The sequence below is a fragment of the Onychomys torridus genome, chromosome 5, assembly GCF_903995425.1.
Source record: "Onychomys torridus chromosome 5, mOncTor1.1, whole genome shotgun sequence".
Classification (NCBI taxonomy): Eukaryota; Metazoa; Chordata; class Mammalia; order Rodentia; family Cricetidae; genus Onychomys; species Onychomys torridus.
Window position 1 is genome coordinate 130682211 of NC_050447.1, and position 24704 is coordinate 130706914.

Consider the following 24704-nt stretch of genomic DNA (forward strand, 5'->3'; position numbering starts at 1 on the left):
AGAGCTTGGGTCTGTTGTTTCTTTGCTATGTGAACCAGGCCCCTCTGACCCTCCCATTATGGGAATGAGAATAGTTCTAGTCTTATATGGTCATTTTATAAATTCAAAGATGATTCATACAAAGGGCTTAGTGCAGACACTGGTAGCAGATGCCATTTTGTGCCTAAGCCACTAGCAATCCTCTTGTAGGCTTTGAGGAACACTTAGAGGGATTAACTACAATTTTCAAAAGCCACTGTTGCTCCTGGACCAGAGCATCCTGGCTAGGCAAGCCTATCACACTTTTTTTTTTTTCCTTTTTTGCCTTTAGAAAAGGTGGTTGTTCTTTAAATAGATGTCAAAGATCACAATGAAATCTGGAGCCTCAGACCACAGTGTTGTCTGGTGACAACTGTACAGAAGCTCCTTTAAAGATGAACATGACCTGTAACTCGTCCAACAAGAAACAATCGGCCAAGGGGAAACAGTACAGAAGACAAGAAGGCGTCCATCTCCCCACCAGCATGCCGTTTTTTGTAGACCTTCTCCATTCAGGCAAATAACTTGCTTGGAAGTTAATGTAAGACAGGTAAGAAAAAATATTTAAATAATGAGGAAAAGATTAGAATGAGCTCAACTGCACATTCCTTTTGATGTTGTGGCTACACTTCTAGGAATGTAGCCTACAGAAGTATGTACAGAAGTATGACAGATTTAATCTCAGAATATTCTAGCAACTGTGTTTTAATAATAACTAAAATCAGGAGAGAACTCAGATGCAACAATGGGAAATGGATAAATAAATGAGTATATTGCAGGCACAGATCTCACGGAATATTATATATTGAAATAACATATGTGGAGGGTTCTCTAAGATGTATGACTTGAAAAAGCAAGTATGAATAAAAATGAAGATAACTACTGCCTTCTCACATCGACTCCCAGAGAATGCATGAGAGCCCATGGACTCCCAGAGAATGCATGAGAGCCCATGGACTCCCAGAGGGAGAATGCGTGAGAGCCCATGGACTCCAGAGAATGCATGAGAGTTCATGGACTCCCAGAGAGAGAATGCATGAGAGCTCATGGACTCCAGAGAATGCATGAGAGCCCATGGACTCCCAGAGAATGCATGAGAGCCCATGGACTCCCAGAGAGAGAATGCATGAGAGCCCATGGACTCCCAGAGAGAGAATGCATGAGAGCCCATGGACTCCCAGAGAATGAATGCATGAGAGCCCATGGACTCCCAGAGAAAGCATGAGAGCTCATGGACTCCCAGAGGGAGAATGCGTGAGAGCCCATGGACTCCAGAGAATGCATGAGAGCCCATGGACTCCCAGAGAATGCATGAGAGCCCATGGACTCCCAGAGAGAGAATGCATGAGAGCCCATGGACTCCCAGAGAATGCATGAGAGCCTATAGTGACGTTAACTATCGCCTGCTCACAGGGACTCCCAGAGTGCACAAGAGCCTATAGGTCCGGCCCCTGAGAAGAATGATCACAGAATAACAGAAGTAAGAAAGTAAAGGACCTGTCTTGATTTCTTTCTACCTTGTACATGCTTTTTTGTTTTTGTTTTTTTTTTGTTGTTGTTGTTGTTTCTTTTTTCACTTAAAAACAATCAAAGACCTTGCATTTCCTAGCTCTCAGTTTAAATGTACCAACCAATTATAATTAACATCAAGCTAAAGAGAAAAAAGCTGAGCTTTTCTGAAGAACTTGACAAGCTTTTCCATTAAGCCAGGCAATGCTTTCAGCAGGATGTTGTTAAGAGATGAGCAAACTGGCAGTCATTATCTCCCCCAACCCCCACCTCCTGATGATGTGCAAAACAATTCAGGTTGTAGAGAACCTGGCCTCCAGGCCTCCCTAAACCAGGGTCAACAACCTGTGTCCCAGGGCCAGATCTGGCCTCCTGCTTGTCTCATGTAACCCATTAGCTAAGTATATGCTTTACATTTAAAAATATTTGAAAAAATTTAAATTATTTCATAACCTAAAAACTTACAAAGCTCAAGCTCAGTATGCACACCTAAAGTTGCCTAGAAAGCAGCCACGCCCTTCATTTGCATAGGACCAGGTCTGCATTTGCCTCTAAGGCAGAAGTCAGTTATTGCAACAGAATATATGGACCCCAAAGTCTAATATTTACTATTTGACCTTTCAAAGAGAAAATGTATATATTGTCTGACTTGGTTGAGTCTCAGCTCCCTTTCTGTAGGGCAGGCGTGGGAAAAGCTGAGTCCACAGAGATGTCGTGAAGACAGAATCTAATAATATATGACATGTTTGACACTCCATTTACCCAGTTTTCATATTTTAACACTGAAATTGTACTTTTTAAAACAGCTGATAGAATGTCAGCTTGATTTGCTTTTTAAGAATAGTTTGTAAGACTTGCTGTATCTACCAGTCAAGATGTGTAAGACAGAGGAAGCTCACCGAGGTTCCCCTCGCTGGTCATGTCCTGCTTTTTCCCTTAGTTATGATTCTCGTTAGCCTTCATTTGCCAGTTCTACTCATATCATAACCAGCGTCTGTTCATAAGGACTGTCCTCCTGCCATCGTCAGGCCCCAACCATGGAAGCTATTCTAGCAATGCCAGCTCACTGATTGCAGTGTGTCAGGTAGGGATCTTTCTAAGAGGTCCCCAGGATAACATGAGGAACACCTGTGACCTTCAGCAAGGGGCTGCATTAAGAGACAACAGGAGAAACAGCGTATAGTCTATGGAGCACAGGAGAGATCAGGGACAACACTGACCCACCCTTAAGGAGCAGAGACACATGTCCCCAGGCTGACTGCTTGGCTAAGTGTGTGAGTCGTTCACTTAGAGTAGCTTCTCCTTGAGGTGGTGCATCCCTATCATACAAGCCCAGGAAAGCCGCCACAGCTCAGGTCCCAGCTGTCAGCACTGCATCAGCTGATAGCAGGAGTTATTTCTTCCGTGTTATCAGCGGTTCTCAAATGTAAGTGAGCATCGGAAGGCCCAGGGGCCTGTTCTCACAGGCTGCTCCCCACTCTCCTATTGCCTCTGCCTAGCAGCTCTGAAGGAAGCCAGAGAACAAGCTTCCAGAAAGTTCTCCAGAGACGCTAATGCTCCTGTCCAGGGCACTTTGTATATCAGAGATCACACCCCTGAGGTACTGGACAGAGAAAGCCCTCCCCCAGCCGTTACCTTTTAAACTTCCTACTCCCCACTCACATTACACAACAGGACATTGCGTACTTGAAAGGAGAGAAAACCCCATTGTTGTCTTGATAGAACTCATCACAGGATTAAGAGCCAGATTTATACAGCTTAGTCCTGATTGGCTAATAACTAGCTGGAAGTTTGGGAGCAAGTCACTTCTCCTGTTTAGCCTTATGTCCATCAGTGAAAAGGCCAAATAATATTTTCAAAAGGTTCCCCTGCAGACCACCACCACTAATGTGCCGATGTCCCGAACACCCTCTCCCTTCCCTGGGTACTAATTGCAGATCCAGGCAGCTGCTAGAAGCATCCTCTCATAATGAATGAACTTCTTGGTTGAGACTTAATTAAGCAGATGACAGTGGAATGGTGTCCCCAGTGGGTTTTTAGATGCTTGTATGACATAGAACTTCAGGTAGTAAGTAAACTAGCAAATCATTAAAGAGAAGATATTGGGAACAAGTCCCAACCATACTATCACTCTTGAAAGAGACTTAGCTCCCACTGCACTGAGACAGATGGAGGCCCCCTTCCACCCACATCTCTCGGGGATCCCTTCTCTCTCCTGGTTATCATGTCTCTAAACATCTGAATCTGTCTTCATCTCTGCCTCTAATCTTTGGTTAGGAATAAAGTCATGCTTAATATTCACTGTGTCCACAGGACACGGGAACAGTTGATGAAGCAAATTGTAAAGGTCTTTAAAGTGTGACACAGTAGGCTCACAACATTTATGACAAAAAATTATACTTGGTACAAATATGGTGTAATAGAGTATTGTAGGAGATTAGCCTGACCTAGTCTAGGGCATTAGAATGGCTTCCTCCAGTAAATGGCATATAAACTGAGACCTCACAGATGAACTGGACAGGATATGAGACAAGGCCAGGACTTTTCTAAGCTGTGGTAACAGATTGTGTGCATACTAGGATAAATGTAATTCATATACTAGGGTACATGAATTATAATATTATACTGAGATTTTAAAGGAAGAGCACAAGAGCTAAAAGATGGGAGACCTATAAACAATCTGCCTGCTTAATCACAACTTTCCGGTTTCCACCTCTACTACTGGACAGCTGTGACGTCAGCATGTGATAGTTTGGATGTAATTGGCCTCCATAAGCTCATAGGGAGTGGCACTATTAGGAGGTGTGGCTTTATTGGAGTAGGTATGGCCTTGTTGGAGGAAGTGTGTCACTGTGGAGGCAGGTTTGAGGTCTTATATTATGCTCAAGCCATGCCCAGTGTCTCATTTCACATACTGGTGGATCAAGATGTAGGACTCTCAGCTCCAGCACCATGTCTGCCTGCATGACACCATGTACCACCATGACAATAATGGACTAAACTTTTGAACTGTAAGCCAGCCCCCATTAAATGCCTTCCTTTATAAGAGTTGCTGTGGTCATGGCGTCTCTTGGCAGCAATGGGAACTCTGAGACACATGGTAATTTTCTCCATTTGATGAATTAAATACATGTAAGAAGCTACAAAATCAAGAAAAATAAAACCAAAGGGAAAAGTAGATGATTCAGTCATGAGCACATAGCAGCCAGTATGAGTGCTCTTGTCTTAGTACCTGCTCTTAAGGACACTAATTTATGTGTATGTGTGTGCGCCTGCATTGGTCTACATGTGCCATACACATGCAGTCACTTGCAGAGACCATCAGAGTGATCGGACTCAGAGGTGGTTGTGAGCCTCCCACTGTGGGTGCTAAAAACTGAACCTGGGTCCTCTGCAAGAGCAGTAAGTGCTTTTAACTGACAAGCATCTCGCCAGTCAAGTGAGAAAATTCTATAGATAAGTTCCTGCAGAACCATTAACCAGACAGCTGGCATCTTCTTCTGACTGCCCTTCACCCAAGAGAGCCTGAATGTCCCTGGAGGCACAAGTAGTCCCTCGGTCCTTTCTAGGGCATCTCAGTCCAATGTTGACTAGAAACACACTAGAACAACTGTCCAAACACATGGTGGTCCTCCCTATCTAAGAGAGTGCATTTTCTCCGATGCCTGAGATAGCAAGATATAAATCACATTTAATCCACCATGCACTTTAGATTTTTCTGTCACTAAGAGAGAGCTAAGACAACTGACACAGAAGTCTATAAGTGTAGTCCTGTTGGGGCTGCAGTCTGGGATCCATGGAAATGACTCGGCCCTTCAGAGTAGGACAAGAGCCTGCTGAAGGGCCTGGTTTTCCTTGTGGTCGAGGACTAGGCTAATCTGTCCCTATGACATCTCAGAGGGTACTCTGACGATGATGGCTTCCCAAGTCCCTTTTCTCATCACACCTTTTATCCAAAACATATGAAACCAAACACATGTCCATGACAGAACACCTCAATGCTGTCACATGAATTCTACAAAAAAATCAAGCAGCATTTGCAAATCTGTGTGCTATCTATTACTGTAGAAAGAGCACATGGCTTTGGGGTGGCTCACTCTCCTGCCATCCTTCCTGAGGACAACAGAGTCATCTGAAGGAGCAAGCCCAGGTTAGCTCAGCCTTTGAGAGACTGGAGCCATGAGCTGATGAGGTGTGTAACTCTTCTGACGTCAGAGTAATTCAGCTATTTTCTTCACCAGCCCTTTGTGTCCACAGTGAATGCGGTTTTGGTTGTGGCATTCTGCCCCATTTGCCCATCAGTCTTCAAAGCTATTCAGGGAAGATTTGGTAAACCAAATGCACCCCAGATGCAGCAACAAGGCAGGCGCTTGGGGAGCCTTAGAAAAAAACACTCCATAAAAGACAGCCTCCCTCTCAACAGCCTTCCTCTCACAGAACTACACAGACTCAAGGCCAGAAACAATGCCAGTGGTAGCCCCACCCCACCCAGTGCTCAATACCACACAGCTACCTGCCCTAAAGGGCCTGAGCTGGGAAAACATCATGCTTGGATTTAGTGGGTAGCCATCCCAGCCTTGGCCTGGAAGTTCCAACCCCCATTGAGGCTTCGGTAATGGTCACGCCCACAAGGCGGGGCTGAGGGAGGAAGCTGAAGACCCAGGATCGAGAGGAGAGGTCTCTCTTGGCTCTGGGACCCTGGATGCTGGAGGTAGACCAAGCAGAGTTCTCCAGAGAACACTGCCGGACTGCGCCATACCTTTGCCAGACCCTATTACCTATCCCTTCATTTGTAAGTTACCCCACAAAATAAACCTCCCTTTTAACTACATGGAGTGGCCTTAATAATTTCACCAATACTTGGACTAAGCTCAAATCTATTGTTTTACAGCTCCTGCCTACCATATCCAGTTACCCTTGAAAGCTGATCATTTCTGTTGCTATGATAAAATACCCTGACAAGAAGTGACTTGGGGGGAGAAAGAGGTTATTTGGTTTATAACTCCAAATTATGCTCCATCATCATGAGGAAGCCAAGGCAGGAATGCAAGCAGTTGGTTACATCAGATCCTCTCATTCTTGCTTGCTTCTGCTCAGCTTGATTTCTTAACTCTTATCAAGTTTGGGACACCTTGCCTAGGGAATGTTGCTGCCTACAATGGGTTAGGTTTTCCTATATCAATTAACAATCAAGGCAATACCCCATAGGCATAACCATAAGCCAACCTGATTTAAATAACTCCTCATCAATCCTCTCTTCCCAGGTAGTTCTAGGTTGTGTCAACATGACAGTTAAAACTAACCACCCAAGTGATCTTGCACATGCCCAATCCAGCTGTGGTATCTGCAGAGCAGATGCCATGCCACATGCACTACAGGGCTGGAGCTGAGGTCACCCACCGGTATGTGTTCCTGCGGTCACCCTACTTCACAAACTGTACATAAAATAAAACAATTCAAGTGTGGAGGAATCTGGGCTCTTCTATGAGAACAGAACGACCAAGGTTTGCCCATAATGTGACAATATAATTTTATCATCCCCAAGTGTGAATTTCTCCTCCTGTCTAGTCACAGACAGAAATAAATGAGTCAGGATCAACTTCACTAAAGGTAAAAATCATAATTGTTAGCATATGTCTGCCAACACTTGTAGGACTTACATCGAAACTGTCTGTTTTCCCCATGGGTATTATTTGCATAAATAATTTATCTTAACTGGATCACCAAGAAGAGGTAACTTAAAACTAACTATAGTGGGGTTTTTGTGTTTGCTTTGACTTGAAAAAATCAAAATAATATTCCTGTATTTATGTACTATCTCAACATGCCCACATTTCTCACAAGGAATTCTTTTAATGGTTAAAAAGAATTTTTTGTGAACTGCACCTTCCTGCTACCTGGTGAATGTGACCATCATGCTAAAAGTCACATGGTTTTGGGAGTCCCTACCCTTTTGGGGGAGGGGATGGAGGGTGGGTCGGGGGGAAGGCTGGGGGGGAAGCAGAAGGAGGGATGTAAAGGGGATCTGTGGTCAGTACGTAAAATGGATAAAAAAATTTCTTAAATAAATAAAAGTCCCATGGTTTGTTGAGAACTTCATTGCATGACCAAGTAGGAATTTGGTGATGTCCTTAAACAAAACACAGATTTTATCAAGATCTTGGTATCTGTATAAGTACCAAATGTACACCTATTTTTAAAATGAGAAATATGAATGTGTGTGTATCTGTTTGTGTGTGTTCATGGGTGTATACTTGTGTGCATGTGTACACATGTGTGTATGTATATGTATGTATATGTGTGTGGAGGCTTGCATGTGTGTGTATGTGCATGCGTGTATGTGTGCATGTGTGTAGGGTATGAGCATACATGTTTGCTTATGTGCATGCATGTGTGTGGGCATGTGTGCACAAGTACATGTGCACATGTATGTACATGCACATGTGCAAGGGAAGCATTCCCATCCTTACAAAATACACACCTCACTTTGCGAATCCAGGTGACACTGTGTAGCTGCCTGGGCCTCTGGAGTCTATGAAGGCAATTCTCTTCATTGGCCGCTCCTATGGGTGTGACTATTATGTGATATATTATGTACTCTAATAAAACTTGCCTGAAGATCAGAGGACAGAACAAGCCACTAGATTAAACATAGAGGCCAGGCAGTGGTGGCACACACCTTTAATCCTAGCACTCAGGAGGCAGAGATCCATCTTGATCTCTGTGAGTTCAAAGCCACCCTGGGCTACATGAGATTGACTCAGTCTAGGAGAGAAACAGAGCCAGGCAGTGTTGGCACACACCTTCAGTCCCAGTACTTGGGAATCTCATGCCTTTAATCCCAGGAAGTGATGGTTGGGCAGAGAAAGGTGTATAAATGTGAGGAGACAGAAACTAAAAGGCTTTTTCAGGCTGAGGAGTCCTAGCTGTAAGAGGTGGCTGTGGCTTGTTCCTTTGTCTCTCTGATCTTTCAGCATTTACCCCAGTATCTGGTGCTGGGTTTGTTTGTTTGTTTGTTTGTTTGTTTTGTTTTGTTTTGTTTTTATTAAAAGACCTTTTAACATTTGAGTTACATGTCACCAGTGTCCTACCTCAGCATGGAGGAAGGTGACTGTGCACTGAGGAATTAATTCTGGATGTCTGAACATCTCAGTAGAGGAGTCTGGCTCAGCTGCTACTTGGCTGAAGGTAGAAGATCCATCTGCTTCCATTAATTGGCAACAGATCATTCAGATGCCTTACTCCTGCCAGGAAGAGCCCAGAGCTCTTTGTTCCCAATGCTAAACACTTACCAGAAACAACCCCTCAGAGCAGTCCCTGGTGGAGGCACAGGCCTTCTATTCTCCATCTCAACAAATTTAACTGTGCGTCAAGCCAGACCTTTAGAACACTTTGCTCAGCCTGGAAGGAGGGGACTGGAGCTGCCTGTACTGAATCCACCAGGTTTAAATGAATTCCCAGGGGAGTCTTGGCCCTGGAGGAGATGGGAATGGAGGGGAGGGGATGGGGGAAAGGTGGGGGAGGGGCAGGAGGGGGGAGGACAGGGGAACCCATGGCTGATGTGTAAAATTAAAACACAAATATAATAATAATAATAATAATAATAATAATAATAATAATAATAAAAAAGAACATTGTGGACTCAGTATTACTGGATTAATTATAGACCTGTAAGCACTGTCACACAGACAGATCTTGAAGAAACATCCTATTGCTCTCAGATACTAGCATGAACAAGGCTCTCCCTCCTAAGCCCACTTCCAAGATCCCATGGGGGGGTCATATTTTTTTAATAGATACTGCATATACATCACCCTTTGGTGAATGATGCAGATGAAGTCAATTAAAATAATAATAATAATAATAATGATAATAATAATGATAATAATAATAATAATAAAGATACATCAGGCCTTCATGAATTTGGTTACATAGCTAAAAAGAATGCTCTAAGTATGTGTCTGCAGGAAAATAGAACATTCCTTGCAGGAGAAGACAGCAAGCACATTAGTCACCAGGTCTTAGAGTTAGGGAGGCTGGAGGTGAACATGTCTGGAGCAGAACGTCCTGAGAAACAGTAGGGAACACAAACCCAGGGTTGGGATGTCTCTAGAGCGAGCATAGAAAAATAGGATGGTTCCTTTAAATGGGCAGTTGGGTGCCATCTAGAATCACCCAAAAGGGAGTCTCACAGGGGAGTGTCCAGATCCGATTTACCTGTGGGTGTATGTGTGAGAGATTGCCTTCATCGCCTTACCTGAGGTAGGAAGACAGCCTGGCAGGGGGCAGCACCACACTCTGGCTCAGGGCCCTTGACTACATTAGAGAAATCTAGCCTAGCACTGAGCATGAATTCATACATTTCTGTATGTTCTTGAGTGGGATGTGATGTGACCAGCTGTTTCAAGTTCCTGCCTTGACTTCCCCAAAATGATGGCCTATGTAACCTGAAACTGTAAGCTAAAATTGCTTTTTGTCAGTGTAAATGTGATGATAAATTATTGTAATCTAACAAAGCTTTCCTGAAGATCAGAGGACAGAACTAGCCACAGAATTAGCCATAGAAGGTCAGGCCGTGGTGGCGCAAAGGCTTCTTCTGACATTTCCTGCCTGCTCTGAAGTGAAGAGCAGGAGCTGCTGGAGCCATCCACAGGGCTCTCAGCCTATGGTGAATGGTGAATGCTACCCCAGCCAGACACTGCTCAGCCCACTGGTGTCCAGAGAGCTGGGAAAGTCAGTTCCTCCACCAGCGTTCACCAGCTCAAGCAGGCTCTGCTGGAGGCTTGGGGCCAGTAAGGTTTTCTCAGTCCCAATAGCACTATGTTCGTGTGTGTGTGTGTGTGTGTGTGTGTGTGTGTGTGTGTGTGTGTGTGTTAAACAAACCACCTTTAGGAGGTACAAGGGACTGCATGGACATAGCAGTCCCAACCCCTAGGACTTCCCAGGCTTCAGCCCCTCATGACTGGTTCAAGCTCCTTTGTGCTCACTGTACACACTGAGCACAGTCCAGCGGAGTTGATTTCACTTGGACAGTGAGTCTCTAGCTCAGCCAGTTACTACATCCACCTCTTGAATACCCAGAAACTCCAGGTTAGAGAGGATCCCAAAATATCTAATGGCCTCCATACTACACACACGCACATACCCCAAAAGACAGTCTAGCCAAGGCCACTGGTTCCCAGTAGGACAGTACCTACAAACAACCCCAAGATGAAACAACCCTCATCCAGCATGGTTGTCCATTGTTGCTGTTTTGCTTATTTTGATGCAGAGGTTTATATCATAATCCAGACTGGCCTAGAACTCACTATATTGCTCAGGCTGGCCTCAAATTTGGGAAGATCCTCCCTTCTGAGTGTTGTGAAGCCAGCACACCTGACTCCCCAGCACTACCTCAAGCAACTGTCTTGCCAGTGGTGGGGAAGGAAGCTTCACATACAGCCACCTTCCTTCCTAGCTACTCCTGATAAAGCTGAAGTCCAGCCTGGCAGCCCTTGTGAGAGGCATCAGAGGCCCAGCTTCCCATACGCACCAGCTCTACCTGACTGTTTATTTACCTGCTTAAGTTTCCTTAGGGGTCAGAGGTAAGAGAGAGGCGAAGAGAGAAACAACAGGCCCGGCAGTGGGTTCTGTTTTTCTCACATCTCCTAAGAGGAGTGTTTCAGGAGAAGCATCCTGCTAGGGCAGAGGTGAGGGCTGAATTTGTGTCCCCTGCAAGTTTTACACTGATGTCCTAAGCTCTAGTATGAGAGTTTGGGTATCAGGGATTCTGGGAAGCTGTCAGGTTCTTATGGTTACCAATGGCATTGGTATCCTTGTGGGTTCCCAGAAGATGCCTTGCCTCTGTCCTTCCTGTGAAGACTGGAGAAAAGTTAGCCATTATTAACTGAACAGAGACCCTCCATACCAGAACCCACCATACAGCCACCTTGAGCTCAGGCTGTGGCTTCTAAAAGCGTAAGGAACACATGTCAGCTGCTTATGAATGGCTCACTCTGATGATGTCAGTTGTTTATGAGTGGCTCACTCTGATGATGGCAGTTGCTTATGAATGGCTCACTCTGATGATGTCAGTTGCTTGTGAATGGCTCACTCTGATGATGTCAGTTGCTTGTGAATGGCTCACTCTGATGATGTCAGTTGTTTATGAGTGGCTCACTCTGCTGTGCTTGTTCCCCACACTGGTGGACTCTGCTCAGGTGACCCTGACTGATCATGGTCAGAATCTACTTCTCCCTACCATGTGCTTCCCCTGCAGCCCTCCTCCAAATCATGGCCATCTTTAGGAAGGCACCAGGCACTTCCTCTGGGGTCTTCTGCCAGACATCACCCAGACTGATGACCCCTAACCCGAGCTTCCCTAACCCTAAAAGCTTCTTTGGGGCACCCACATTGATAACCAACTGTAATGAGTGAAGCACCCACAAGGTAAGTACTTAACTAGGTGACTGACAGACCTAGTCAGACAGCTCATACTCAAGTGCTCAGATCCTTCCACATCTGAGGCTCAAGAATGAATCCGTAACTGCGCATCTTATGACAAAGCTTTCTCACCCTTCTCATGTTCTTTATGGGTCAATTTTGTGGATCACATCATGGGTATAATAAACCCCATAAGCTCTAGCGCATACAGACAAGGATCCTCAGGCCCAGGAAGGCAGAAGCCTGTCCTATTGCACAAGGTTACAGAGGGTAGTTAGGAATGGAGGCCAAGCTCCAAAGCCGCAGAGCCAGGGCCTTCCCAACTACACCATTGCCTCCTGTGTGCATGGTGACTATGTAAAAAGAACATTGCACAGGTCTTCATCAATCACATGCTACATAATACAGATGACAGTATAAACAAGCAAAACACTTTGATTTGGGGCATGGAGTGGGTTCCAGCATTTTTTGAAGTATCCATCTCCCTTCTGTGCAAATGGAGAAAAAGTGAATCTACTCTGCATTCTCCAAGCAGAGAGCTGAACCAGCCATACTGATGGGTATTTTTAATTCTGCTGACATATTTTACTCTGTTGAGAATTCATCTAAGCCAAAGCTGGTTCATTATAGCTTAACAAAATCAACATATCCAGGGGCTGTTGTCCTACCCAGAAGGTGGAATTGTAGTAGATCTCCTCCCTTGAATTAAAAACTACATCACATTTTATAAGTTTGGGGAAAGTGATCAGCATGTCTTTAGAATGGACTGGGCCTTCTGAGGAGGCCCTTATATGATAACAGGAAGCCATAGTGCCCATGACTGCAAGGTGAGTTTTACTGCCCTCATGGCTTCATTATCCCACCCAAATTGGGGAAACATAACCTTGAATGGTTTTTACTCCTGGGTTCTGGGGACACCAGCCCTAGGAAGCTGTCCCAGAGCATCCTATGCACATTTGTCCCAGCACTGTGTGTGGACAGGGAACCTGCACAAATACACCTGACCAAATAGAGTAGAAAGTGCATGGGTTCATTAGGAACATTCTATATCTGAGCCATCCCCTTGGCCCTTGTGAGCATAAAAGGCACTTTCACAAATGTCCATCCAGATGAAATCACACATAAGTGCTTTCCTACACATGAGAAAGTGAAGGGTATGACCGGGACCATGAGGTAATGGCACAGCCAAGATCTAACCAGGAGCCCTTCACCCCTCCCCTTTCCTCCACACCTCTGCAAGGTCCCATAGGACTCTGAATCAAGAAATCAGCCCCAGCTTGGGCCTTTCTTCCTGCTTACACTAAATGTTTCTCCCTACCCTGGTGGTTAAAAGGCCCATTTAATTCTACTGGTTTTATTGAAGTTATATTCATACCTCATTGGTTAACCTGTAATTTTAAAATAAGAGCATTATATTTTGAATGTTTCATTTTTCCTTCCTCTAGGAGAAAACATATACAGAGGCATGCTCTCAGAACTTAACACTCAGAAATGCAAAGGGAAAATTTTCTATCCGTGATAGGCAACCTTAAGTTAAGAAAGGCCATGGTGTTTGCCAGAGTTGGCCATTTTAATACTGGCATTGCTACATTTGTTTTAGTTATGGTTACTATTGCTGTGATAAAGCACATGACCACAAAGAACTTGGGGAGGAAAGGGTTCATTTCAGCTTTCAGTTCCATTATGGTCCATCATCCAGATACATCAGGGCAGAAACTCTAACATGGCAGGAACCGGGAGGCAGGAGCTGATGCAGAGGCCATGGAAGGGTGCTGTTTACTGGCTTGTTCCTTATGGCTTGCTTGGCTTGCTCTCTTATATAACCCAGGACTACCAGCCCAGGAATGGCACCACCCACAATGGGCTGGGCCCTCCCTCATCAATCACTAATTAAGAAAATGTACCACAGGCCAATCTGGTGGGAACATTTTCTCAATTGGGGTTCCCTTTTCCAAAATGACTCAGCTTGTGTCAGGTTGACATAAAACTAGCCAGTACAACATCCCATCCTGGCTCCCCTCTGGGAGACACCACTCTCTGCACGTCTAAAGTCTTGACAGGAAAGTCATTGTGTGCCTGTTGAAGTTGTGAAGAAAAAGTACCACAACACCAAAACAAAGAGAGACAATGTAGCCATCCATCAACAGGAGAGAACTGGAGTAAAATGTGGCACCTGCAGGAACATTACATTGTAAAGGAATCACTAAACAACAGCTACAAAAACTAAATGTCAAACAGTATGCTGAGTGCTGTAAGCAGCCTGGAGAAAGAGAGACTGATTTCTACTGTGAAATATACGAGTTAATGTAACACCTTGTGCACATGTTCAGATGACATGGAAAGAAAAGAGAAATAACAGTCCTGTCACCTTTAGGGAAATGAAAATGCGAGACAGGACCAAGAAAGGTTCCCCTGGATGCAAATATATGTTACAAATCTGATGGTTTGTTTCTCTCAGGCAAGCGAAACAGGCAAAGTCAGACAAGGAGGAAAGACCAAACTTTTAACCTTGAAAGCCAAGAGATAGAATTAAACCCAAGAACACCAATATTTGAAAGTAATAATGTTCTCTTCCCTGCCAGGATTGAGTTGCAACATTTAGAAATCAATGCTCCAATTAAAAAAAAATAGTTATTTCATTGTCAGAGTCACAACATATGGGGAGAGAAGAATGAATGTATCTAGAGTGAGGAGTACAGAGTGGTAGGGTGTAGGAGAGTCATAAGTGTTGAGTTAGAGAGAACATCTTCCTGAAGTTGTGTGGTAATGGAGAAGTGAAGCCCGTTCCTCTAAATGTGAAGCTGCCAGGGGGAAACTATTCTGTTGCTTCCCACAAAGCAGGCCAGCTGCCTCTGAGGTATATCAGTTCCCAGGACCAAAGGTGAGTGAAGCTTTAAAAGTTGTTTTCAAGGTCCAATGAATGCAAATCAGAGGTTCTGTGGAGGTGGGTGTTAAATTCCACACCAAGAAGAGAGCCCCAGAGACTCAGCATCTCTAGCTGGTGCAGAGTGTAGAAACTTCCAGACTCATCTAAGTGGGAAAGTTCCAACAACTTTATCAGTGAGCTCTCTTGCCCCCATGCCTCTTTCAGCCCAGCGATACAGCATGCTGTGGCACTCCACAGGGCCCTGGCACCCAAAAGGCAGCTAGAGCATGGGAAGAACTTATCCTCTTAGTTGTAAAATTTCTTCTCCAATGGTTCTGTGATGTGTCAGGATTTGAGCTTGTTGGGATGTTGGGATAACGGGTGAAGTCAAAGTCTCAAGGCTTTCTTCTTTCCTACCATTTGAGTTAACAGCATGTGGATAGGGCTCCTGACTCCCGGGCTTCTGTTAAATCTGGAGATCTATTCCTGCTTGTTCCTACTGTGCTCTGAAATCACCTGCTGAGGGTGAGCCCCTGCTGGGCTATTAGATAAGAATGATGCACTCACTGCCTCAGGAGGGAGCATCATCGTCAGCCAGTGACTGTGTGCTGTCCCTGAAACACCACATCTTTCTCTATAAAGGAGCCCATTTGTCTCTGACAGCCCTGGAGAATCTCTCAGCCATTTCTCCTAACACAGTTTGTCTCATCACTTGGGATTTCATACCCACATAGACTGCCAGGCTCATTCCTGGGACCCACAGCTACGGTAGAGGTCTAAATCCATCTGTGCTCCGTCACTTAGAGATATCTTCAAGGCATCAGAATTACATCCTAAACATTCCAATGTGAGCAGTGAGCAGGAAATTACACACACACACACACACACACACACACACACACAACCTTCCTCACCCCCATGCAACAACAACACACCAGCTATCCCATAAACAATATTGTAAACAAACTTCTGCATTCTTTTTCTAATAGGACAGTTGGGAACCTTTGAAATAACTCATTAGAATTTGCTTCACAGCTTTTCATCCCAAATTCTGTGAACTTCAAAGCCACACTTTTACTTTCTTAATGACACTGTTATAGTTCCATAAATTGTCTCTTTCTTTCTCCTCTGGACTCTGTGGACAACTGTCCTCATCAAGCTCATTTCATGAGGTAGAAAAGAGAGGGGGATACTCTTGACACTGCTCTGGAGGTGACTGAGCCACAGACTGTGTGAGGCCAAGCTAAGGCTGAAGAAAGTGGCAACATGATGATGGAGCCATGTCATTTGTGTAAACATGTATCAGCTTATGAGTGTCTTAATGAGCTAAACCTCACCCTGCTAGTACCCATGGCATGTCCCCATCAATCAGTGCTCACGCTCTGTACCCATGTGACTGGGCATGTCCCACAAGAGAGGCCCTCCTTAGTTCTGTCCCTATGATCAATATTAAACATTTGACAGCTTTTATGAACTCTGAGTATGGTTTTCAAAAAGCTCTTTCTGTGTCAAGTAAATATCTCCCTGATACAAACCTTCTTTTGCTATCCCTCCCTCCCTCTTTCTCCCCCTACAACCCCCCACTCTGTGTGTGCGTGTGTGTGTGTGTGTGTGTGTGTGTGTGTGTGTGTGTGTGTGTATGCATCTATACACATGCACTGGTATATATGTGCCACAGTGGGTATGTGAGGTCAATGGGCAACCTCCATGTTAGTTGTTGCAGTCCTCTTTCCTTGAGGGCATTTCTTCTTTGCCCTGTGTGCACAGGCTAGCTGGCCCGTCAGCCTCTGAGGACTCTCCTGCTCCCACCTTCCATCTTGCTTTAGAAGCACAGGGACTATAGGTTTGCTACTGCACCTCTGGATTCTGAGGATCCAGACTCAGGCCCCCACTTTCATACAGCAATTACTATACCCACTGGGCCACCTCCCCAGAATTGTATTTAATCCTTCCTCAGATCAGGAAAGTGTCTGGTTAATTTTTATCAATTCAACACAAACTAAAGTTGCCTGGGAAGATGGATTCTCAGTGAGGAATTGCCTCCATCAGATTGGCCTTTGGGTATGTCTGTGGGGGCATCTTCTTGATTAATGATTTCCATGGAAGGCCCAGTCCACTGTGGATGGTGGTCCCAGGCTGTATAAAAAGCAGAGTGAGCAAGCTGAGGGCATCCAGCCAGTAAGCAGCACTCCTCCATGGTCTCTATTTCAGTTCCTGCCTCCAGGTTCCTGCTTGAGCTCCTGTCCTGGCATCCTTCAATTGGACAGTGATGTGGAAGTGTAAACCAAATAAACCCTTTTCTCCCCAGGTTGCTTTTGGTCATGGTGTTTATCACAGCCATAGAAAGTCAGCCAGGACAGAATAGAAACGGCTTCATGTTTCTGACAATTTCTGTGGAGTTCAGTAATTCCCTACGTTCCAAAGGATAAGGTGCCCAATGTCATCTGTGCCTGTGGCTTTTATTTCACCATGTGGTGTCCGTACCATCAGTAACTATCCATTTCTGTTAAGCAGTGTACAGTGTAATTGATGGCATCTGCTGTAGCTAATATTGTAAGTGAAGGCTGTTCTCTACTTACTGCTCTCCCATGGCTGTGTATGTAAATGACCACAGCAGCCACATTGAGGTACCAAGTAGGACACTCAACTGTACCCTTAAGCATCGTGAGGTTTGGGGAGAGGGTTCATTTCAGCAGACCTAATTTTTCAAGCATACAGAGCAGGCCAGAGCTCCCCATGCAGAACAGTGGCAAAATGCTTCTCAAGAGTCTTTTCCTAAGTAGGTTTAAATGCCGTGTTTCCCTTGGGACTCAAAATCCCTGTGTGGCCATCAAAACAAGAGGAGTTATCATTTATATGTCCAGATGGCAAACAGTACTTGCCTTCATACATTCTCTTCTCTCATGTGCATTAATAAAAGCAAATGTGTCTTTCCCTCATGGAACTTTCATTTGTCTGAATGCCCTGGGAGGGAGTAAATCTGATGGTTACTAGCTCCTTGGAGGACAAGAGTCTACATATGCATCTTAGCCCAAAGCAGCAGCTCAGGGTACCTCATAGCAGAGCTGGTGTCACAATCAAGAGCCTGATGCAGATGTCTTCAGACAAACTCGCCATCACAATCAAGAGCCTGATGCAGATGTCTTCAGACAAACTCGCCCATCACACACAGGTAGGGGATGTGTCACTGCATCATGAGTATCCTTCATAAACAAAGGTTTAACCTTCTAAGAACACTTGAGTTAAGGAAATGTTTAACACACATGACTAACATCTTATATGCTGCTGTCAACTGCTGGGGTGATTTGATGATTGTGAGAATTATAAAGGAACAAGGCCCTGGCAGGCTAACACATGCGCATCCCAGGCAAAGCCTCCAAAGGAAAGCTTTCTGCACACACCCTTTCCTTCCTTAGTGCACACAGGCCCACAAACCCCTTGCCACAATCCTTTACACAGCCACACACCCTACACTGTACACACCTGCACTGTGGTCATTGACACAACCCACTGAAATCATGGCCACTCCTTCACCTCAATCCTCACTCTGAGCGGCTCTGGTGGACACTAACCATGGTCCCTTTGCTCTCTACTAGGTTTTATCCAGCTTGGTGTTTGTACAAAAAGTGAGAGCTCAATAAATTTTCAAGGTGAGTAGATGAATGGATGGATGGATGGATAAAGGCATGTGGGAGTGAACAAAGATGTTGTACTACTTTAAGGTGTGGGATAAACACACATGAAAATCTGAACATCAATTTTCCTGATGAGGAAAAGAGTCCAGAGGAAGAGATTGAATGGAAGCCAATAGTCAGAACTGTGAGACATGGGAAACATGCGTGGTCAATGGTGTCTCCTCTGAGTTTCAGGCTTAACAGCACATGCATATCCACAACGTAATTTAGTATCATTACAGCAATGATGTCTGTGCCAAGAGCTGCCACTCATGGGACAGCAGGAACAGGACAGTAATTCAAATTAGGCCCTCACTGTGTGCATAATGACTTACATCTGCCCCATGGTAACAGTTCCGTGTCTCGTAGGACCAGTGGCAAGGACTCAAGGGGACAACCACCTATCCATGAGTGGACACTGCAACAGCTTCTACTTAGAAACCATGAAGGATGGTGTTTGGCCAGATGGCTGAAGGGGTAATTCACTTCCTACCAGGCCTCATGAACTGCGTGTGATACTGAATCCCACATGGGGGAAGGAGGGATCCAACTCCTGAAGGTTGTCTCTGGCTTTCAAACATGTATATATGTGTGTACACAGGAACACACACACACACACACACACACACTAAGAAAATTGTTTTTTAAAGTAAAAATCATAAAGGGATGCATTTAACAAATGATTTCAAGTATCCTTGAAAATCTCCCAGAATTATTCCTTTTTCCCTCATTGAATGGGAGGACATCTTTCAGCATATTATATTCTATGAATAAAACTTCAGGGTACAACCAGCCCCACATTTCACAAGCTTGATAATCATTTTACTTTTTTAAAAAACAAAACTAATCAATAATTTCACCAGCTGATTTGAGTTTTAAAAATTGTTTAAATCTGTCTAGAAATAACCTCAGACAAATACCCAATTTGATAAAATAATTTCTACCACCCCACTCAGTTGAGGGCCCAAAGTCAATAAAACAAGAATGCTAGGTAGAGAGAGAGAGAGAGAGAGAGAGAGAGAGAGAGAGAGAGAGAGAATATCAACTGTGTGCAAGAAAGGTAGAGTGAGTGGGCATTTCCCATGGTGTGCATGGCTAGAAATGATGTATCCTTTTACCTTGGTCGAAGGGCTTGTTGGGATTCCAGTTTCTGAAATAGTCATCCTAGGAAAGAAAAGTAGAAACAAAGGTCAGATGTCAAAGGCCTCTCCCTGCATAAAAGCTGCCTTGTCCCGTTTCCCAAAACACAAAGGAGAACCCTCACATCCTCACAGCTTACAAATCTACCCCAAACAAGCATTAGAATGCAATAAAAATGTCAATTTACTTCTGCAATCCTTGCCTTTCAAATTGTATGTACTAAACACTGGGAGTTATAAAAGCATCTCAGCCTGATATGGAAACAGCTTTGCTCATCTTAGTTTGACATGTAAGCCCAGTCATCTCCTAAGTGTGAGGTGTATCTGCTATCAATTATACTGTAGGTGATGCCTGGGTGCTCTCACTTATGATTAAGCCCCTGTTTTTGTAACAGCTGATAATTCAACTGTCAGCATTTCTTTTACATGGAGACATGTATCTTTTGGTGCACATTTGCAGTTTCCCAACACTTACAGAGCCTAAAACCAGAGGGCCATTCAAATGTTAGAACACCCCTGGGCTGTATGTTTAGCTTAATGTCTTTTGTTTCAGGGATTGAGGGGGATGGGAAGCCAAGTCTTTTCTGCTCCCATCACAGCCACAGGGTTCTTGCATGCAGTCTGTACCAAGCATGTGCCAAGGTGGGTACTTCATTACTCTGTTCTTCAGAGTTCTAGTAACCTTTCCTTACTGCTAGCAACCCTCTCCCTTCTAAACAAACACCACTGGCCTCACCATCCCCAGCACACCCACAGTTGTCAGCAGGAAAGGCTATACTGTTCTGCATCATACCACACCACCTCTAGGGCATTTGGCCCTTTTCAGCTGCTGGCCAGTTTGTTAGCTTTGTGATTTAGAGCAGGTACTCCACACAGCACAGACACCTTCAAAAGGCTGTCTGAAACAAGCACCCCACTTCCCTTCTGGAGAAGTTAATTTACATCAAAGAGTACAATTAGTTTAAATTACCATCCTCACTGTCCCATGCTGCAGTTCATCTCCCACACACTCTCCTGTGGATTTCACTGGCCTCCTCCTCATTCAGTCTGACTGATGAGGAGGATCCTTGCTGAGGTCACCCAAGCCCTCAAATAGATCTTAGGAAACTGGATTTAGAGTTAAATCAGAACATATTGCTTCCTGGCTAGTGATTCCATTTTGCAGAGTGTGAATAAACATGAACAGTCTCCCCTGGATCCCAGAGACTCAGCACTAAGCTATTTTTAACTCCAAGGAACTGGTCCACTTTGCTCCAGCTTTAATTTTATGGCACAACTGTTATGCTCACCTGAATTGCATTGAGATCTATCCCATGAGCCATCACTAAGAAAGTCTAGAATAATCTATCTGCAACACCCCCCTTCCACTTATTATTTTAAATATAATCCAAATTTGGGACACTGTGCTATCTAAAAACTGATAGCCAGTGCTAAGTGATCTTAAGTAAAGGGCAGGAGTTGGTGGAATATTTAGACTCAATGTTTTTGTCTGATGCCTTAGACAATCCTGTTACCAGAAGAGTCTATTGTTCATGAGAGCAAGGCAAGAGATAACCCCAAAGGGTTGGTCTCATCACCATAGGACAAAGATAACAAACTATTCAGGCTGCCGACCAATGCACTCTTCTCATGCAAAGTGGATGGCAGCAAGTCCAAGGGCACTGTGGAGCTTGTGAAATCTTTTCACCTGAACATGCTGTTCTAATCCAGGGGAGCTCTAGAAGGTGAGGCTGTGTGTCCGAGGGAAGGGCCAGAGCCTAAGATAAGTTCCTTTACTTTAATTTCACATGTTACATTCTCTTTGATATCCAAGAAAGGTTTGAACAGGTCCAAAGAACAGAATATTCCCTAATGATTCAGAATACTTGAGAACCTGGATGGAATTTGAAGCATTCTTCCGGACCTTGTCTCTTTGCAGGTTAACTCTAATTGCTATTTTTACATTTTTCTTTTGGGAGGAACACACGGTTTTCAATATAAAGCCTCTAAAAGCTTATATCTGCCTTAGAATATTTAAAACCCACTGCAAATGTAATAATACTTCCTAATTACTGCAAATGTGAAAGCACACCTTGAATGAAAACTCATTATGCAAAGTAAGTCCTTCAAATAGCCCCTTGCCCAGGGAGGCAGAGTGGAATGAGGAATCATGCCCTGCATCTGATCGTTTTCTCTCCCAGTAGAGGAAAGTAGATCACCAAAACACTGGCCAAGGAGCTTGCAGCTCACAAAGCTTTGGGTGTTATGAATTTTACTGTAGCTAGTGGAAAACCCTCCACCAGAGGCCAAGATCATGGGAAGTACTCGATGCACCAAAGGTCAGCAGGGAGGGGATTTCTAGCTGTCACATCTACTGCCAGGGTCAGAGTATAATGCATCAGGGCATGAGAGATCACTATTTTAACATGTACAAGTAGCCCCAGAGAAGCCCACACCCGCTCACCTGCTTCAGCTGATTCAGTCTAGGAGAGATTTTGATGAGATAGAATCAGCAAGGCACAAAAAGCCAGGGATGAAGAATGCCATCTAGAGACTTCACCTGGGAATCTGTTCATCCTCAAGTCCCACCTAACTAACCACTGGCATTCTTGAGAGACTTAAGGACAGCTATCCATGGCTCAAACTGTCACTCCACCAATACCAGCACTGCTCTCTTCTCCAAGGCTCAAGACACAGCTTGTGGAAGCCAGGCTTTGCTTTTCTGTCTAAATGAAAACACAGATGCTGCTGTCCTTTGCAGCAGCAGGATGCCTGGTCCCACACCACCTCAAGGCTGAGGTATGTGACATTACATTCCTGCTAGCAGGACCTCAGAGGTCAGCTTCAAGGGCATCAGAGACCTGGACCTGAGAGCCCTTACCTCTGACCATTTTCCTAGCCCAAGTAAGTTGATACCTATTCAAATTCAGATAGGGTTGGAGGCTACTGGATAGATGGGAGCTTGCTGGGTGAGTCTGTCTGGTTTGGCCTTTTGACGAAAAATGTGGTCATCTAATGATGGAATTCTTTAAAAAGACTTGCAAGGACCCAGGAACAGTTAATTTTCAGACATAACCTAACTGAGAGTTATGAGTATTACGTATTACTATTAAGAGTAAACATCTAAATGTAGTCATTTATTAAATTCAATAACTCTCATTAATGTATTGCCCAGACTGAACAGCATGGATGGCAGAGTCGCTCCCTATCTGCATTTAATGGTCTACCCTGCAGGGCCTAAGAGCTTCTGGACAGGGAGGCACACAGCCTTGCTCTGGAGTCCAACCAATTTTTAGGAAGAAAGGCAAATTCTATTTTGCTGTGCTAGTCCATAAGTTACTGCCCAACTCTCCTTAGATGAGACTGTCCAAGACCCTTCCAGTCTAAACAGAGGCTCAAGCATGAGTTTACTGGCTGATGACTGAAATCGTGAAGCATTTCAGGGCAGTAAGTACTCTGAAGAGTCAGCCTGACAGTCAGAAAGTAAATTGATGGTTGTATGTCTAAAACAGAGGAAGGGAAGAACGGCTGGCGCTCACAGCAAAGAACCAGAGACTGGTTAGTACTGTAGCACCATGTTACCATGTCAACAGAGACAAAAATCATATTTCAACGTTCATCTCACTCGCTAAACAGCCCCAGAAACACAGCACCGGACACTACAAAATAAATAGCTGCTGATAGCTGGTCCAAAGGAATTAACTGAATTTTTAACTGTATTAGAGATATTCTGTTCTGATCAGCACTTGTGAAAAAAAATCTGTACATATACATACACACACACACACACACACACACACACACACACACACATCCATGTGCATACATACATATGCACACACATATCCACACACACGCACACAAACATATATAAAGTTGTAAACACATGCATGTGTGTATTTTTATATCATATGGTACATATTATAACATATAATAACAAATGTATGTATACTCACAAGTCATTTTGTGTATGATGAGACACATAAACACAGTCATCTCTCCATACCTTACATGCCACTTCTACAGATTCAACCTTGTATCAGAAGCCCTTGAAAAACACCTGCATTTGTACTGAACACAGTCAATTTCCTTATAATGATTCACCAAACCATGTGGTCTAATGATTGCATAGCATTCACACTATATTAAGTATCATATGTAATCAAGGGGTGATATAAACTACATGGAGGACATGAGCAGATTCTATGCAAACATTGTGCAATTGATTTCAGAGATGTGAACATTTGTGTTCTTGGGGTCCTGAAGCAGGTCCTGAACAGGTGACTATATGTGACAAGATCATTGCATTCTACTGCAGTCTGCTAAAGGAAGCTTGAGGTCTGCCTAACATGAAATGAGGCCAAACCTCTGCAGACTCTGAGTGATCGAGTCCCCTCACCATGGATTGTGCTATAGCACAATCAAACATGATCTCTCTTTCCTTGTACCACAGCCCCCAAACAGCTTACACAATTTAGCCCCAATATTCTCCAGGGGCTTCCCTCTCAGGAGCCTCCTACTAAAGCTACAGAGACTGTCAAAGCCAACTCCAGGGAAAAGCTGGGTGCAGAGCCGAGCAAAGGCACCCAAGTGCTGAGGCTCTGAATGCGAAGATGAGGGGTAATTTATTATATACAACAGCTTCAGATGCCACAGATCAAAGACACTGAGTGCACATGAAACAGATAATTTCTCCCTCATACATATTTTAGCTAAACTGTTTGAACCCTGCAGATCCATCTGAAGATTACCTGAGACAATACAAATTGCCAGCCTGGAAAATAAATGAGAGCCTCATTTATCCTGACCAGGGGTGAACAAGAAAGCCATGAACAGAGGAAGCAAGCTACACAGAGGTCAAAACAGTCACTGTGAGGTCATCTGTGGGGCCACTGTCAATCAACGGAAGTGTGTCTCTCTGCTGTAGGGAAGTAGTGTTTCTGTATCAGTAGCATCCTAGACGGAGGCTAACTCGGCCTAGCACAAACCTGTGAAAAGACCCATTAAAGACAGGACCAAACTTTCTGAAGGTGACTTAGCGCACACTAGTTCACCTCACTTTCATGACATTTGATGGGTAGAGCAGTGGGGAGGGAG

General features: G+C 44.3%; 1 protein-coding gene across 2 annotated transcripts in view; it reads right to left on the bottom strand.

Annotated features, from left to right (window-relative positions):
• Positions 1-24704, bottom strand: part of Spock1 (SPARC (osteonectin), cwcv and kazal like domains proteoglycan 1) — a 481068-nt gene that overhangs the window by 248508 nt on the left and 207856 nt on the right. For both annotated transcript variants that reach the window (XM_036187825.1, XM_036187824.1), the window contains one exon: positions 19608-19653. In XM_036187825.1, the coding sequence (XP_036043718.1) occupies positions 19608-19653 (46 nt within the window). The remainder of the gene's footprint in view (positions 1-19607; positions 19654-24704) is intronic.